The 15,159-nt window shown below is 35.4% G+C and overlaps 4 protein-coding genes across 7 annotated transcripts; 3 read left to right on the top strand and 1 right to left on the bottom strand.

The window, feature by feature from the left end:
• The first annotated feature begins 335 nt into the window (after positions 1 to 335).
• LOC124840069 (cytochrome P450 714A1-like) lies at positions 336 to 5,494 on the top strand. Its single transcript, XM_047316060.2, has 5 exons — positions 336 to 920; positions 2,812 to 3,038; positions 3,483 to 3,736; positions 4,195 to 4,579; positions 4,817 to 5,494. Exons 1-5 carry the CDS (start codon positions 608 to 610, stop codon positions 5,240 to 5,242), a joined length of 1,605 nt encoding a protein of 534 aa, XP_047172016.2. The 5' UTR covers positions 336 to 607; the 3' UTR covers positions 5,243 to 5,494.
• An 832-nt stretch (positions 5,495 to 6,326) lies between these two features.
• LOC124840057 (Acyl-CoA N-acyltransferases (NAT) superfamily protein) lies at positions 6,327 to 8,476 on the top strand. Its single transcript, XM_047316051.2, has 4 exons — positions 6,327 to 6,911; positions 7,010 to 7,068; positions 7,937 to 7,993; positions 8,068 to 8,476. Exons 1-4 carry the CDS (start codon positions 6,414 to 6,416, stop codon positions 8,165 to 8,167), a joined length of 714 nt encoding a protein of 237 aa, XP_047172007.1. The 5' UTR covers positions 6,327 to 6,413; the 3' UTR covers positions 8,168 to 8,476.
• Positions 8,477 to 8,609: 133 nt separating this feature from the next.
• LOC124840046 (uncharacterized) lies at positions 8,610 to 10,283 on the top strand. Its single transcript, XM_047316032.2, has 2 exons — positions 8,610 to 9,409; positions 9,597 to 10,283. Exons 1-2 carry the CDS (start codon positions 8,953 to 8,955, stop codon positions 10,160 to 10,162), a joined length of 1,023 nt encoding a protein of 340 aa, XP_047171988.1. The 5' UTR covers positions 8,610 to 8,952; the 3' UTR covers positions 10,163 to 10,283.
• Positions 10,284 to 10,518: 235 nt separating this feature from the next.
• On the bottom strand, positions 10,519 to 14,940 carry LOC124839976 (alpha/beta-Hydrolases superfamily protein). 4 transcript variants are annotated; one of them, XM_047315953.2, is made up of 7 exons: positions 14,308 to 14,940; positions 13,746 to 13,812; positions 12,922 to 13,397; positions 12,092 to 12,422; positions 11,600 to 11,698; positions 11,382 to 11,502; positions 10,519 to 11,055 (listed from the first exon to the last, which is right to left on the bottom strand). In XM_047315953.2, exons 3-7 carry the CDS (start codon positions 13,362 to 13,364, stop codon positions 10,841 to 10,843), a joined length of 1,209 nt encoding a protein of 402 aa, XP_047171909.1. In that variant the 5' UTR covers positions 13,365 to 13,397; positions 13,746 to 13,812; positions 14,308 to 14,940; the 3' UTR covers positions 10,519 to 10,840. The 4 variants fall into 4 exon arrangements, with proteins under 4 accessions (XP_047171909.1, XP_047171902.1, XP_047171895.1 ...); XM_047315946.2 differs by having other exon boundaries at positions 12,922 to 13,402; positions 14,308 to 14,939; XM_047315939.2 differs by lacking the exon at positions 14,308 to 14,940 and adding an exon at positions 13,948 to 14,284 and having other exon boundaries at positions 12,922 to 13,402.
• Between the last annotated feature and the right edge of the window lie 219 nt (positions 14,941 to 15,159).

Here is a 15,159-nt window from a genome sequence, read left to right as displayed (position 1 = left end):
AAGGCTAGTTAAGTTCACCACTTAATTAATTGCTTGATTACAATTGTGATTTTGAAAGTTACCTAAACAATAATTTTGTATAAGTATTAAACTCTACAAATGATAGAAAATGTAAGTCCTCCTTGTTAAACACTAATAATTTAATAAACAAACAAAATACTTATACTTAATAATCATGTGACTTGTGTGGTCCATTAACATAGGTTTTCCACTAGGAAAGCATGTGAACATATAAATATAATGTAATATAATATATTATATCATCATATATTACATACATTCATTCCTGCATAGATATATAAATCTTTGGCATATGTCACTGGCTCTTCATATGGTAGCCCTCTTTCAGCTCCTCGTAGACTTTCCTAGTGATTCGTAACCAAATCACATGTCACCAGCCTTTACTGCACTGAAGCCACTTCTCTCTCTTTTTTGGCACCCTCATCTCCATACTTAAATATATATATAACAACACTCCACAACAGGCCAAAATAACCAGCTTTTGCTCTCTGACAAACTAATATATAATATAATATATGGTTTTTATGTGCTGAGACTACTTATATAGCAAGAGTGAAAGGAAGGAGCAACAGAGAGGAAGGTAGAGATGGAGGAGGTTTTTGTTGCATTGAAACTGGTTTCAGTTGCTGTTGTGGGGATTCTAAGCTGGGTACTCTATGGGTATGGTCGTGTGTGGTATGAGTCTCAAAGGGTGAGAAAAAGGATACTAAAGCAAGGAATAAAAGGGCCTCCACCTTCTTTTCTGCATGGAAATCTGCCTGATATTCTGAAAATTCAAGCTCAGGCTGCTAGCCAAGCCAAAGCTTCTGCTTCAACCTCCAACCATTCTGATCAGCTTGTGGCTCATGACTACACTGCAACCCTCTTCCCTTATTTTGAACACTGGAGGAAAGAATATGGTACTCTTCTCTTCTTCTCCTTGTACTTTGATCTCATTAATCTTAACCAATTTTTCTAGATAATATGTAAACAAATCTGGTGCTGAGGATGTTGGCCACTTTCAAATCTGCTTAAAATTTCTGCATGGTTGTAGATTTGGACCCTCTTTGAACAAATTTATTCTTTTAAAAAGAAAATAAAATAACTTGTTTCTTCCATAAACTAACTTATGGACTTACACCTTCATATAATATTTTTCATGTAACCTTTTTTAAAAACTTTTACTCTTTCTCTCAATCCATTTTCTCATCTTACTCTTTCTTGCAATAAATATTCAAAACAAATGCATTTTCTACTGTTTTAATGTTCATGTATTTTGTATAGAACCATTGGCCTATACCAATAGTTTCAAAATTTTGCAATCATGATTTTAGAGACAGGTTATTAGCTTTTGCCGAAAGTCAAGTTAAGTGCTTATGTGCTTAACTGTGCACTTCTGCTGGAGCACTAATTTTGAGAATACTTGATGGGGTATGGGGTTCCTGTAGTTTTTGCCTTGTTATTATCTTCTTAACGGTGAAATAAGGTGCCAAAAGACAAAAAAACCTGTGTTACATCTGGTGGTACTGAGTCGGATAAGTTTTTGACATGACATCAGTCTTTTTGAACATTCTTCCTTAATCTTTATTTTGTTGATACTTAGCAATTTGATATTTGAATGAGATGGCAGAGAAAAAAGCAGATATTTTCCTAAAGCATGCAAGATCTTGATACTTTAAAAAGTTAATAATGCATGATGGGCACCAAAAGAAGGAATATATCCTTTGCAATCTTCTTTTAACTTTTAAATAATTTAGCATAGTGATCAAGCATTTTACCAAATGTTTTGAATTAATCTACATATTATTTTAGTATTTTCATTTTATGTAACTGATTTCAGTTATTTGACCTACTGTTAGATGAAAAAAAAAACAGAAAAAGAATATATTCTTCCTTATTTCACCACTTGCAGTCTTGTCTTGCAGAAAACAAGAGGCTTCTTCACTTGCTGCTAATTGAGAATCCAAAAGTAAAATTGAATTGAAAATTAGGAAATTCTATGAAAACTTTGAAAAGGTTTGGAAATGCTATGGGGAATCTCTCTCTCTCCCTTCCTTCTGTTTAAACAATTTTAAAGAACATTAGTACCAATAGTACAAAATTTTTCTCTATACGTGGCTACTCTCTTGAAATTTGTTCCTAACGCCAATTAATACAGAGCGAAAGGTAATAAGTTTCACAGTGTGGGCTCTACAAGATACATTAGTATCTTATCTTGTACTGAAAAACTAAAGACTGTTGCAAAATTCATATTATCTAAATCATGCAGGCTAAGCCAACAAGAAGTTGTCCACTCAAGGCAATAATCAAGCACTACCACCCTCTATGGATTCATGTCATGTCATTAATATTTTTGAGAAAAATGGATTCATATCATACCTTAATTGTATGACTAAATGTTAAATTTCATATAGCATCTAGTGCAAACTAGGGTGACAACTACATTTGGAGTTATCAACTTTACAGCTGTTGTGTTTCCATTTGGGTACTCATATATCAATTCTATGGTTCATGTTTCCTCTTCTCTTTCTTTCTTTATTCAACAGAGTTATAGTAACATATGCTTGTACAATTTCAAAGAGTTTTGACATTACATCCTTTATCATATTTCCTTGTAATATTATTATCTATCATAGGTTAAATTTACTAAAAAAAGTATAACTCAGATAGTTCTATAGTTTCAAACAAATATGATGTTAAGTAGATGGGGAACATGTAATGACAGGACTAACATACTTTATACAAATGGCATGCATTATGCATCTTTTCTAACAGTTAATGATTAGAAGACATGAATATTTGGTCTTGCAGGTTTACTGTATACTTACTCCACAGGGCTGAAGCAGCACCTGTATGTGAATCAACCAGATCTAATAAAGGAATTGAATCATTGCATCACTTTGGTTCTGGGTAAGCCTGGTTACTTAACAAACAAACTTGCACCTATGCTTGGCAATGGCGTTTTGAGAGCCAATGGTAACAGTTGGGCACAGCAGAGGAAACTTGTTGCAGCTGAATTCTTCATGGACAAAGTTAAGGTATATATAAATTTTTAATTATCAGTCCATACCTTAACCACTACCCCTTGCTATTTACTCTTTTAGTTCTTTTTTTTTTTCAGTTTATATTTTCAGCTAAAAGATATAATAATTGTTCAAATTGGTTCTTACAAAAGTATATGATATATCAATTCCTAGGAAACGTTGATTATTTAGCTATTATAGATGTAAGATGCTTTAGTTTCTAATTCATCTTAATTAATATATTTACGATTAAATTTTAAGTCACAAAGATTTTTGTCAAAGATTAAATTGATAGACATGTCACCTTTTATGAATCAATCATTTGTTAGGACTAAAATATCCCTCTTCTGTAATTTTGAGGAGACTTGGAAAAAGTATTTATAAGAGAGTATGTATCATTTCTTATATTTATAGTTTAGTAAATGTTGGTAAGACAGTGTTCATTACTATGTATTGCAGGGTATGGTGGACTCAATGATAGAGTCAACGCAGCCATTACTACTGAAATGGGAGCAAATTATTGAGAGCCAAGGAGGGGCCACAGCTGAAATTAAAGTGGATAAAGATCTCATAGGTTTATCAGCTGATGTTATTTCAAGGGTTTCATTTGGCCATTCTTATTATTCTAAGGGAAAGGAAGTCTTCTCCAAGCTTAGAAGAATACAGAAGGCCCTGACCAAGGATACTGGCTTCCTTTTTGGCATCAGTTTTCGGTATGCCAATCTTGTATCTAAAACGGATAAAATTTGTTTTAATTCACTCAATGATTTGGTTCTTGTATTTCTAAAATGTGGTAGATACTGTTCTTTTGTCATGTTAAAATGAACTGTACAAGGTTATGCATTTCAAACAAGGGAAACCTACCTTTTTTATAAAGTTAGAACTAAAATCAGTTTTAACCAAAATTTGAGAACTAACAGGCATATGTTACCCTTTAGAATTCAACTATCTTACAGTACAATTCTTCATACACGTATATATGCAGAATTTTAAGAGTGACACTTATACCAAAAAGCATCATAGATTGTGTGGGATACAAATATTAGATTACTGATTATTTTTATCTAAAATCTATGCATAATCTTAAGTGTGTCTTAAAAGCTTTATAGATTCACGTCACAAGTTAGTATAATTGTGGCCTAAAAGCTTATTGATTATTAATTAATGGCAGTGAGAAACTGAATTTCTGGTCAAATAAGAAAAATGAGATAGCGAATTTGGAGAAAGAGATAGAGTCACTGATATGGGAGTTAGTGGAGGAACGCAAGAAAGAATGCTCAGAGGCATCCTCCTCATCACAGAAGGATTTGATGCAGTTACTGTTGGAAGCAGCCACGAGTGATCAGAGTCTGGGGAAGGACTTTTCCAAAAGCTTCATTGTGGATAACTGCAAAAACATTTACTTTGCTGGCCATGAAACCACTTATGTAGCAGCCTCCTGGTGTTTGATGCTTCTTGGTTTGCACACAGATTGGCAGACTCGTATAAGGGCTGAGGTGGCTGAACATTGCCCCAATGGTATACCAAATGCAGATTCTCTCCCTCAGTTGAAAACGGTATGCTGTTTGGTTTTGAGAAATCATTAATTAGTCTTGCATGTCGTTATCTTATGAAACTGCTCTCCATATTTGTACATATAATTTCTTTGAGCTCTTTTTGTCTAAAAGTCAAGGATTAATTTTTACAATAATTGAAATTAAGGGGTTGATTTCTCTCATTAGATATCTATTCTTTTACATAAACTGTGGTCAAATTGTTAATCACATTTCTTTGTGGTTGATGGCTGCTAACAGCTGGGTATGGTGATTCAAGAAACGCTACGTTTATACCCACCAGCATCCTTTGTGTCAAGGGAGGCATATGAAGATATCCAAATTGGACACCTGAATGTTCCTAAGGGTGCTTTTCTGTGGACTCTGATCCCAACCCTACACAGAGATCCTGAAGTCTGGGGACCAGATGCTAATGAGTTTAAACCAGAAAGGTTCAGTGAGGGAGTGTCCAAGGCTTGCAAGTTTCCAAGTTCTTATGCGCCATTTGGGTTGGGTACTCGCTTGTGCTTAGGAAAGAACTTTGCACTGGTTGAATTGAAGGTTGTGCTAGCCCTTATCATCTCCAGGTTTAGCTTCACTCTGTCTCCTAATTATAGGCACTCTCCAAAATATATAATGATTGTGGAACCAGAACATGGTATTGATCTTATCATGCAGAAGATCTGACAGACTGAGAGACGATCACAGCAATAAACAACTCTGGTGAACTTGCAAGCATGTGTTTTCTTTTCATAAATCAGTGTTTACCCACAAAACTATTGCTTAGGTTACACTAGAGTTTCTTCTGAATTTAATAATTTTCTTTAAGATGTTTATGTATTTCCTTCTATCAGTAGTGATCATGCATCAATTTCTGGATATCCAATGTCTTTTACAAATCACAAGATGTGAAGGAAAAAATATCCATCTTTTCACCAACTATAATTGTTCTCTACCTATTTTAAAATGGTATGATTATCATTGTTCACACAGTAAAATATTAGAAAAATAATTAATCTTGAATTGTACCTATTCTTTTATCTGTTGATTTTTTTCATTTTAAGAAATTTATCTTACCTAGAAAACACTCTAATGTGGGGACAATTGTCATTATAAAGTTTTTGTTAGAAAGCAAGAATTTTAAGAACCTCACTTTTATAATTTTATTTTGTTTACATCTCAATTCAACTATAACCTTTTATATCATAAAAAAAATATCCTTTTGTTTTTATGATCAAAAGTTTTTCTCAAAATCTTAAGTTAAGATTTTACATCAACATGCTTTAATGAAGTTATTTTTTTTATAAAATCTAAATCTTTCATGCTTGAAATATATATTTAACTAAATTGTAACAACAGTGACATTCATGTGTAAGATAAAGGAAAATCTAAATAATTCCATTACCATTTTATATATTTTATATATAATGAAAGAGAGCAAGAAATAAAATGATTAATTGAATAAATTCAAATTATGTTTATTGAAAATTGAAAGTGTTTTATAATAGAAAATAATTGAACAAAAAGATTTTAACATATTAAGTTAATTATATTACAATTTTAAAACTATTTCACTTAAAGGTAAAGAGCAAGAAGTTATCTGTATAAAAATGAAGTTAAAAAATATTAACAAAATTAAAGAAAACAATGAGTAAAAGTTATATTATGTTTCCTCATAAAACTCAGTACGCATGTACAAGAAATTAACTTAAAAAAATAGAATTAATTTAAAACAAAATAAAAGAATTAATTAAATAGAGAAGAAATTAAAGATTGGTGTGGTGGAAATCAGAGGAGCAGATTCAGTTTCATTATCTCATTTCAATCTTGTAGCATTGTCCAAGCACAGATAATAGAAATGGCGGCAATGGGAGTTGCAGCACAAACGCAGTTACAGTTAGAGAAACGTGTGTTAGAGGGTTTCACTTCGAGATCCATGGAATTGAAATGGGTTAGTCGAAGAAGCAGCAAAAGCTCACAGCTTGAGAAGACGAAGAAGCAGTTGAGACCGCTTTTCCCAATTTACATTTCCACCGACCCACGCCACGTCGATCCTCTCCGTCTCCGGGACCTCTTCACCGATTGCAACTACTCTACCCAAAGATTTCCGACCCGACCCGGACCTGATCCCGTGGACATCCACAAGCTCCGCATTGCTCTGTCTCACAGCGCCGTGGTTCTGTCCGTCTTCTGCAACCTCCGCCACGTAAACGGCGTGGTTCCATATCAAGACAATTTATCGTCTTCTTTAATGGCGGATTTCTTCACGCCGGTTTCTCCTTCACGTGATCAATTGGTCGGGTTTGGCCGTGCCGTTTCCGATTATGGCCTCACCGCTTCGATTTACGATGTCGTGGTAATAAAGAAAAAAGAGAAAGTGATTAAACGCTTGTTCCTCGTTAGTGAAGTGTATTGGTTAACATGCGTTTATGACCGTGGTTGAGTCTATTGCAGGTTATGCCTTCCTTGCAGAGAATGGGAATTGGTCGGATGATAGTTAAAAAAATTGCCAGGTATGCAGCACGGCACTTGTTGATGAGACCAGATCCTTCACCATGAAGTTATTGTCATTTTTAAGTGTTGGTAGCATAGCATTTTCTCTACGTACAGGCTAAGATGCACTTGCTTTGCTTTTGGGAGAAGTTGGTTCTCACTTAAATATAAACAAACTTAATACTGTTATCTGCATTCAATTTTGTCTTGTTCATATAGAAGAGAACAATATTTTCTAAACTGATTGTAATTATATTTGTTTGAATTAGTATCACAGTACTTACATTTGAAATAACTTTAGGGAATTTTCGGAATAAGTACATTTAAGTAGGTTGGATTAGTTGAAACTTAAATATAGAGCAACAAATTTGGATGTTTGTCATTCCATGATGACTTAATTTAATTTTTGTAGGTTCCACAATCCTATACCATTTTTAATATCTTTTTGCAACTTTTACTTTTATACAGTGACTTTTATATGATCCACATTCTAATTAATGTTTTATTTGGTTGTTAACAAAAAACTTATGTTTCTAAGATAGAAAAATAATTTTTTATACTATGATTCAGTATTTTGTTTAAGGTCTTATGAGACTTAGTATTAAGTTAATGATCTTGTGTATGACCCTCGAACAGAGATGTCCTTGTATTAAAGCATTGAGAAAATACATAGTATAGGTTAACATTAGATGTTAGTACAAATTATTAGGTAAAGCTCTGCTAGTGATTGAAAAGAATATAAAAAGAGGGGTGATGGCATAAGTCGTTATCCTTCTCCTTTTTCTTGGTAATAGACCTGGTAGCATGATGGTCCTCTATTTTTTTTTGTTCAATGTAGATAGAGACATAAATCATCAAGTGCCTGAAAATGGCTTCCTCCTTTTGCAGAGTGCTTGCAAATAGAGACATATACGACATAGCAGCCCTTTGCTCAGAGAATGAAAGGTTGTTCATTGCTCTTTAGAGTTTCTAATGTTATTCCTCTGTGGATAGCACATCACGCTTTCAACTTTTTTCAGGTTATTTTTTAAGGCGTGTGGATTTGGGGACGACATTTTGAACTCCACTACCATGATGTACAGAAGAACTGTTCCATTAATAACCCAGGAAGGTAAATAAGCAGTTACTTGCACAGGGCGAAAGCTATTGTTGATTCCACCTCTTATTGAGGGACCCAATGGCACTTCAAAAAATATAGTGTAAAGGGCCAAACTCCATTGTATATAAAACAGGGAGAAAATGAAAGATTGTTCTCTGATTAGTTAGAGAAGAAGCTTGACATTACCATTCTATTACGTCCTTCATTCTATATGTAAATTCAACTTATAAATCGGTAAAGTTTGTAATTGCAAGAATAGCCCCCCCTATGTTCTCAGTGTAAACGTGGGAAAAGTTGTGGCTTCTTGGAAAGAACACATTTTTAATTTAGATCTGTGTCTTCGCTTCAAACTATTAAAACTTTTCTTTCTCGAACCAAATAAAAATATTCTTTGTAAAAGACTAAAATGGTGTGACAAATGAAGAAAATTTGATAACTGATTTGAGAGACTAAATCTATAAAATAAATCCGTAGAGAGCTTTTCTCCAGGGGTTTGTACTCTATGGCCAATTTCTCTGTCGTGCTAAGACCTTTTCCCTCTGCATAACCCATCTGATTGTAGCAGATTCCTATTTGCCTGTATTATACTTAGCAAGGGGGAGAACTTGGGAGAACTGTTAGGAACTAGGCATGAGGGTATCCCCAAACAGAGTTTTGGTATAACAAAAATTCAGATATCGAGGTAAGGCATCATTTGAAATACCGCAAAAGACGTTCACTTCCTTTCCTGCGAAACCCTTATCTAAGGAGGCTTACAGTAGACAACATCGCTTCAACTTCTCGTCCTTCAATTCCTGGACTTTCCATGGGGATAATATGGGTGGAGGTTTGCTTGATATCTGCACATGGACTCCAGCATTCAACCTCACTTTGGAAGCGTCAATGGTTTGCTGTTGGGTGGATCGATATTAACAGCAAATATTGCACCAAGGTTGTTGATTCAGGGAGTGCAAATCCTGTGTGGAGAACCAAGTTTGCCATTCCAGTTGAGGACTCAGCACCAAATCTCCTGGATTTGGTACTGAACGTGGAAGTTTACAGTACAGACCCCATATTCTTCACGGAAAAGCTTCATGGCTCAGCAACAGTTTTTCTCAGAGAGTTTCTTGTCAAGCATGTAAAGAATTCTGAGGTATCCAATCCCAAGCAGCAGGGAGTTGGAAGCTACCAATTACGAAAGAAGAAATCTAGCAAACCAAGAGGTTTCATCGATATTTTAATTTGTATTTCTAAGGAAAATAATGAGCCAAATCCCCACTCAGGTGTGTGATCATTTCATATTTGACAACCTAACGTGGTAGCTGCTCTTCTACATTTACCATGTTATTTTGTTTCACATCTTTCCGAAAGCTCTTATTTTAATTTATTTATAATGCGTTGCCTAGTTTGAGAGGAAGTTATGTTTGGAAAATTCTTGGTATTATCTGGTGCTGTAAATTTGTTCTGTAGGAAACAAGGATGGAATTTTGCTCTTAGATAATGGAGATAGTACCCAATTCAACATAGAGGGAGGAGTAAGGCAAGCATACCGTCGGAAACCTCAAGCATCAATCCATCAGCCAGAAGATCATGTACATACAAACGTCCCAGACTACCATTCAGAACCATTCACCACTACAAACTATTATAATCCATATCTGGGTGAAGCAAGCTACCATGAGATGGGTGAACCAAGCTACCATGAGACAGGAGAAACGAGTTACCAAGAGGTGGGTGAACCAAGCTACCATGAGGCAACTGGACCAAGCTATCTGCTGCCTAGAACAATTACTCCTCCACCGCCCCCACCATCAAATGTTGGTTATATTCCCACCTTTCTCCCAATAAATGATGGCTTGTCTCCAAGCTACACAGAGATGTCAACAGCCAGGGCAGTCCTTGGTAAGAGGGTAAATGCAGGAGGTGCAATGGGGTTAGGTGCTGGAGCACTAGCTGCTGGTGCTGTAATATTTGGTGATGACTTCATGTCAGGATTTGATGTTCCTTCGGACCTAGAAATGGATCCTCCTTTCTGAACAAGATTTGATCAGCTTTAAGTAATTATATTTGGCTGCACATAGCCTTCTGGCAAACCCTTTATGGTCATTGTATACGGTCTCCACTTCCACATTCTTACGTGTTCTTCTGTTAGAGAAATGGCGTGTTTCATTTACAGGGCAGAAAGATCAAGTTATTTGTTACTTTGTAACTAGCAATATTTTCTTTCAGTGACAACTTTTCTTTTAGTATCTTAATATCAAAATAATAGATCAGGATCTGCGCAAGATCCTATTTTATTGCATGTAAAAATAACCATTAAATTAAAGAAAAGAGCGCAAATCAATAAATTGTACCGTTAGATCATGAACTGTACTGTCTGAAGTTAGCCACATCCCAAAATCAAATACATAAATTAAATACCACTTGTTAATCGTATGTCCTTTTACATCCCCGAGACATTTATGCTAGGGTTGAATAGCCAATAATTTGAACGGAGACACAGATCATTCATTCTGGCTGGTAAACATAGGGAGGATTTGCACTATAGCAATCTACCGGTAATATAACAACATTGCGTTTGATAAATTTAATGAGTGTGCATCAATATGCCTTCAGTGAATCTTTGTCAATCTGATCAAACTGCATTTGCACCAGCCTATACAATATCAATCTTCTATGCAGAAAAAAATTGGGATGCTTGAGTAGTAGGAATTTCAAATTGCTTGTTGTAGACATTGTTCGTTTGAATCACTGACTAAATTTCTTAGGAAGTTTTCAACAATTGAAATGAATTCCTCCACTTTTTCTTCATGGGGAAGATGGCCACATTGCTTAATTAATTTGAATGATGCTCCTGGTATGACTCGTGAAAGTCTCTCAGCATTCCACGAAGGGACTAGTCGGTCAGTATCGCCAGTTACAATCAGAACTGTTTATTTAAACAACCATCATCAATTATGCTAAAGATTCAACTAATCTATCAAAAGGGTTCAGATTGCTACTGGAAAGAGTTGTATCATTTGATATGAACTCAGGAACAAGAACACAGAAATCCAATGAAATAAAAAGTAACTATAAAACAAATCAATAAATCAAAACGTGCTGATTGATTTTCTCAGTTTATTAAAAAATGCATATTGCCATTCTAGGATGTCTTCCATCTCTCATAGTTTACTATCTATTAGTAGTAAAAGCTAGCAAGTGCAGGATAAAAAAGCAAATGAAAGTGGCTATACGTAGGATTAATGACATTACCAGGACATGATATTTCGTGAAGTCTTTTAGAAAGTGGTGTCTTTGTTTTATATTCCTCATCTAGAAGCATTGCTGCAGTGTATTCCACCAATGCCCTATCCCAATCCTTAGTCCTTAAAGGCTGTATTTATTGATAACATCCAGGTGAGAACTAACCATTCGAGTAGGACAGAACAAAAAGGAAAAAAATAGGAAAATAGGAAATCACATGAAATTACCCTTGTATAACCACCAAGTACATGCTCAGAGACCTGCTTTGGGTCATACCATGCACTTCGAACAGCAGCAGTACCAAACTTATCAATTGCCATTCTTACCTGAGATTCATGTGAAGAAAAGGACCATCAGTCCAACAAGTACAACTCATCACAAATTATTGACCATGTCAGTTTAAGAATTGGAGTCTAAACAAATTCAGAAGCCAAAATATGAAAAAGAGTCATAAATCAACAAACAATCTAACCATATTTTACTTGTGTAGCTTACTATCTGTTCATCAAATTTCCATTTCAACCTATGAATTATTAAAACCAAAATTGGAGAAAAGGAATTGTATGGAATAACAACAAATGTTTTTCACTAATTCAGTGTAGTTGCATTTGAGCCAACAATTCCTTGTCAATATTTATTTTCCAAAAATGATTGAACCGAGAAGGTTGAGATAACACAATTGAATATTGGTACTGCATTACAATGAACAAGTTTATTACCAGCATTATTGCTAGGGAAGAACGAAGGATAGCTGATAAAAATTTCCTATACAACGAGTTGAGAATATCTACTGTCCACTTCATCATTTGTGTTATTGCTTCTGCAATATACTTGGTAATCTTGGACAGCATCTCGTAAAGTACCAAAATTGGATTTTTTGTGATTGAACTGTCTTCTTTCCTTTGGTTATCATTCCTTGATTGATTTTCTTTTACAATTTTTGGTGCAGTAAGTGGAGCAAATATTGCTGGGGCAACTAGTATCAGAGCAGCAACACGCTCAGGAGCTTCAAAATATGTATTAACTGCTACAAGTGAACCAGCTGAGTGCCTGGCATGTCATTTTGGAGACATCTCATCTTCTAGAAAGGATTAATGTGCATAGGCATACGAAAATATATTTCTTTACATTGTTATTAATCCATTGCCAGATATACAGCATTAAAATATGCATTCAACGGCCAGATAGGTTAAGATGAAGAACATGTATTACAATATCAGGAGAAATATAAGTAATTTTATTTTTCCTACAGGAGGCATTCATGTATTAATTTCTGAATCCTTACACTATGACTTCATAATGGTGAAAAAGAAAAGTTGACCAATTTAAAATACATGATTTGAAAAACGAAATTAGATTAATGCAGCAATTCATAAATGAAAGATAATCAGATGCATATCCATATGCAGGGATGCAACTTATAATCTCCCCTTTATCTGTCATGTTATAAATAGAGTGGAAGTATGCTTTACTTGCGTTGCTGAAAACTGCTTGATGCCTCAGAAAAACAAAGCCACTAGGTAAAACAGAAGAAAGAATATTCACATACCCCATTAAAATCACTTTCTCAGCATTTAGCAATTTAATGAAATGCAGGGTAGCAAGCACGGAAAATGCCATTGAGTATGCATTCAGAGGTTTTGTGTCTTCCGTTTCTGAAGAAGGATGCTTAGACAAATTTACCCTTGATGTCAATCCAAAGGCTGGCCTATCAAAAGCAAGAACTTTTGAACCAGCAACCTCTGCCAAAGGCTTCATAACTGGTTTCCATGAAAAAACTGAAGCTCCAAACCCATGTAACAGGATCATTGGATAACCTAGCTTCTTGATTTGATGAGAAACAGTGTGACTCTGGAGCATGCTTTGTGGTTGGGATTCAGCATCACATATCTTGTGGTGTATATGCACTCCATTGAACTCACAAAAACAACTGTCTGGATCAGCTAAAAGCTTTGGATCCACTAATTCCCCCTGATCTATGCCTGCAATCATTTTCTTTTTCTTTTCTGCTCCCACATCCACCAACTGCTCTGCAGATATGGGGTTCAACATTAAGCACACATGTAAGTAACCTAGCAACAATAACGACTTTTCTCCAATTAAAAAAAACAAAATTCCCAAATGAAAAATTGCATCCATTTTTTCTGTCTCTCTTTCCTAGTATGTCGTAGTAACCAAACCAGAATGAAACTATAGAAAACGAGAGAACTTATGTAGGTTTTTTCTCCGATAATTCATTTATATTTCCTCCCATCAAATAAAGAGAGAAAGGGAAGCAATAGCAATTCACGGACTACAAACGAGCATTAACTAACATAAAAGAAAAATGGAAAACAGAAATGAAGACATGGTAAAGTTGAAGATAAACTATACCGGAATATTCAGCTCCTGAACCGCTCAGTGATGGAGCTGAAGAAGCAGAAACAACGAATCGTTTGTTCTGAGTAGCATAGTTCGGAGATATTAGAGAAGAAGTGTGCTTGTGTGTATATAAAAAGGTAGAACTTTTGCCATGAGATATATAGAGAGTAGGAGAAGGGGTAAGAAAACTCAGTTTCCCACAAAATAGCATTACCCTCATCGTCTCACTCCAATATCTTCAACCTCTGTCAGCTTTTCTTAAAGTTGGATCGAGTTTCAGCTTTATGGTTTTCAAACGGATAGAATACAACTACCAGCAGTACTAAAATAAGTAAAGAACAGTGCACTTAAACCACTAAGGTTTTAACCACAAACATTCTTAAATTACAGATATTTTAGGGAAAGTGATCGAGATATATGATTGGTTTAATATCTGTTTTGTTCACTCGATTTGAAGAGTTTGTTTGTTCTCTTTTTTTCCAAAAGTTCACTAACATCCTATTTTTTACAAAAACGGTGTACATTAGTCCTTTTTGCTTATTGTCTTAGAAAGATTAACGGCAGAGTTGCTTACTTGGCGAAACTGAATTAGCTTTACAGTTTATTACTAAGTGGCCTTCTCGGTTTTTCCCTCTTTCGCTATTCTCTCCTCCCTTCGCCGCTGCACACCATCTCCCTCCTCTTCGCCAAACCCTAACACCACCCCTCCATCCTCTACGCCAAATGCAAACCCTCCTATGACATCGACACATTCTTCTTTGACAACGTCAACCCATTAGAAGACATGGACTTCAACCCATCGGAGCCCCCGGAGGGATTTTTCGCCCCTCCCTGCAAGGTATTTTTAAATTGTTTGTTTGTTTTGAGTGCGGGAAGGGCGGAGATATGGGGCGCGGCGCAGTAGCGGAGAGAGCGGAGGCGTACGGGGCGACGATGATCTTGGTTTACGACAACCGTGAAACACTGAGATTGGAAGATAGTGAGGTTTTTTATCCCAGTAAAACAAAATTGAATATAAACATAAATAAAAGTACGTTAAATTATCTCTGAAGCAATGTGCAATTAGGGATTAGGGTTTGGGAAGATGGAAAAATGGGATTAGGGTTTGGTGCGTGACTATGGGTTTTACAGCGGAGAAAAAGGAATCAGAGAACAACAACGCCAATAATCCCAAAAATGCTCATCAAACATTAAATTCTTCTTCTCAGTTAACGTCGACACTTGATTCAAGCAGCAAAGAAACCGAAAAACAACAATCTCATGAACTCAAAGCTGGTCTTCACCCTCTGAAGGTTTTTCTCCCTCACTTTTTTTTTGTTTCTTGGCAACTGAATTACAGTATGATTAGTTAATGATGAGGATGAAGAAGTGTGATAAAACTTTTGAGTGGAAAGAGGATTGCTACGTGACACTCTCTTATTGACTG

Source organism: Vigna umbellata, chromosome 2, assembly GCF_029865625.1.
Source record: "Vigna umbellata cultivar VRB3 chromosome 2, Vumbellata_1.0, whole genome shotgun sequence".
In the NCBI taxonomy this organism is placed as follows: Eukaryota; Viridiplantae; Streptophyta; class Magnoliopsida; order Fabales; family Fabaceae; genus Vigna; species Vigna umbellata.
Note: the sequence above shows the minus strand (reverse complement) of the source record. Positions and strands in the feature narration are given on the sequence as shown.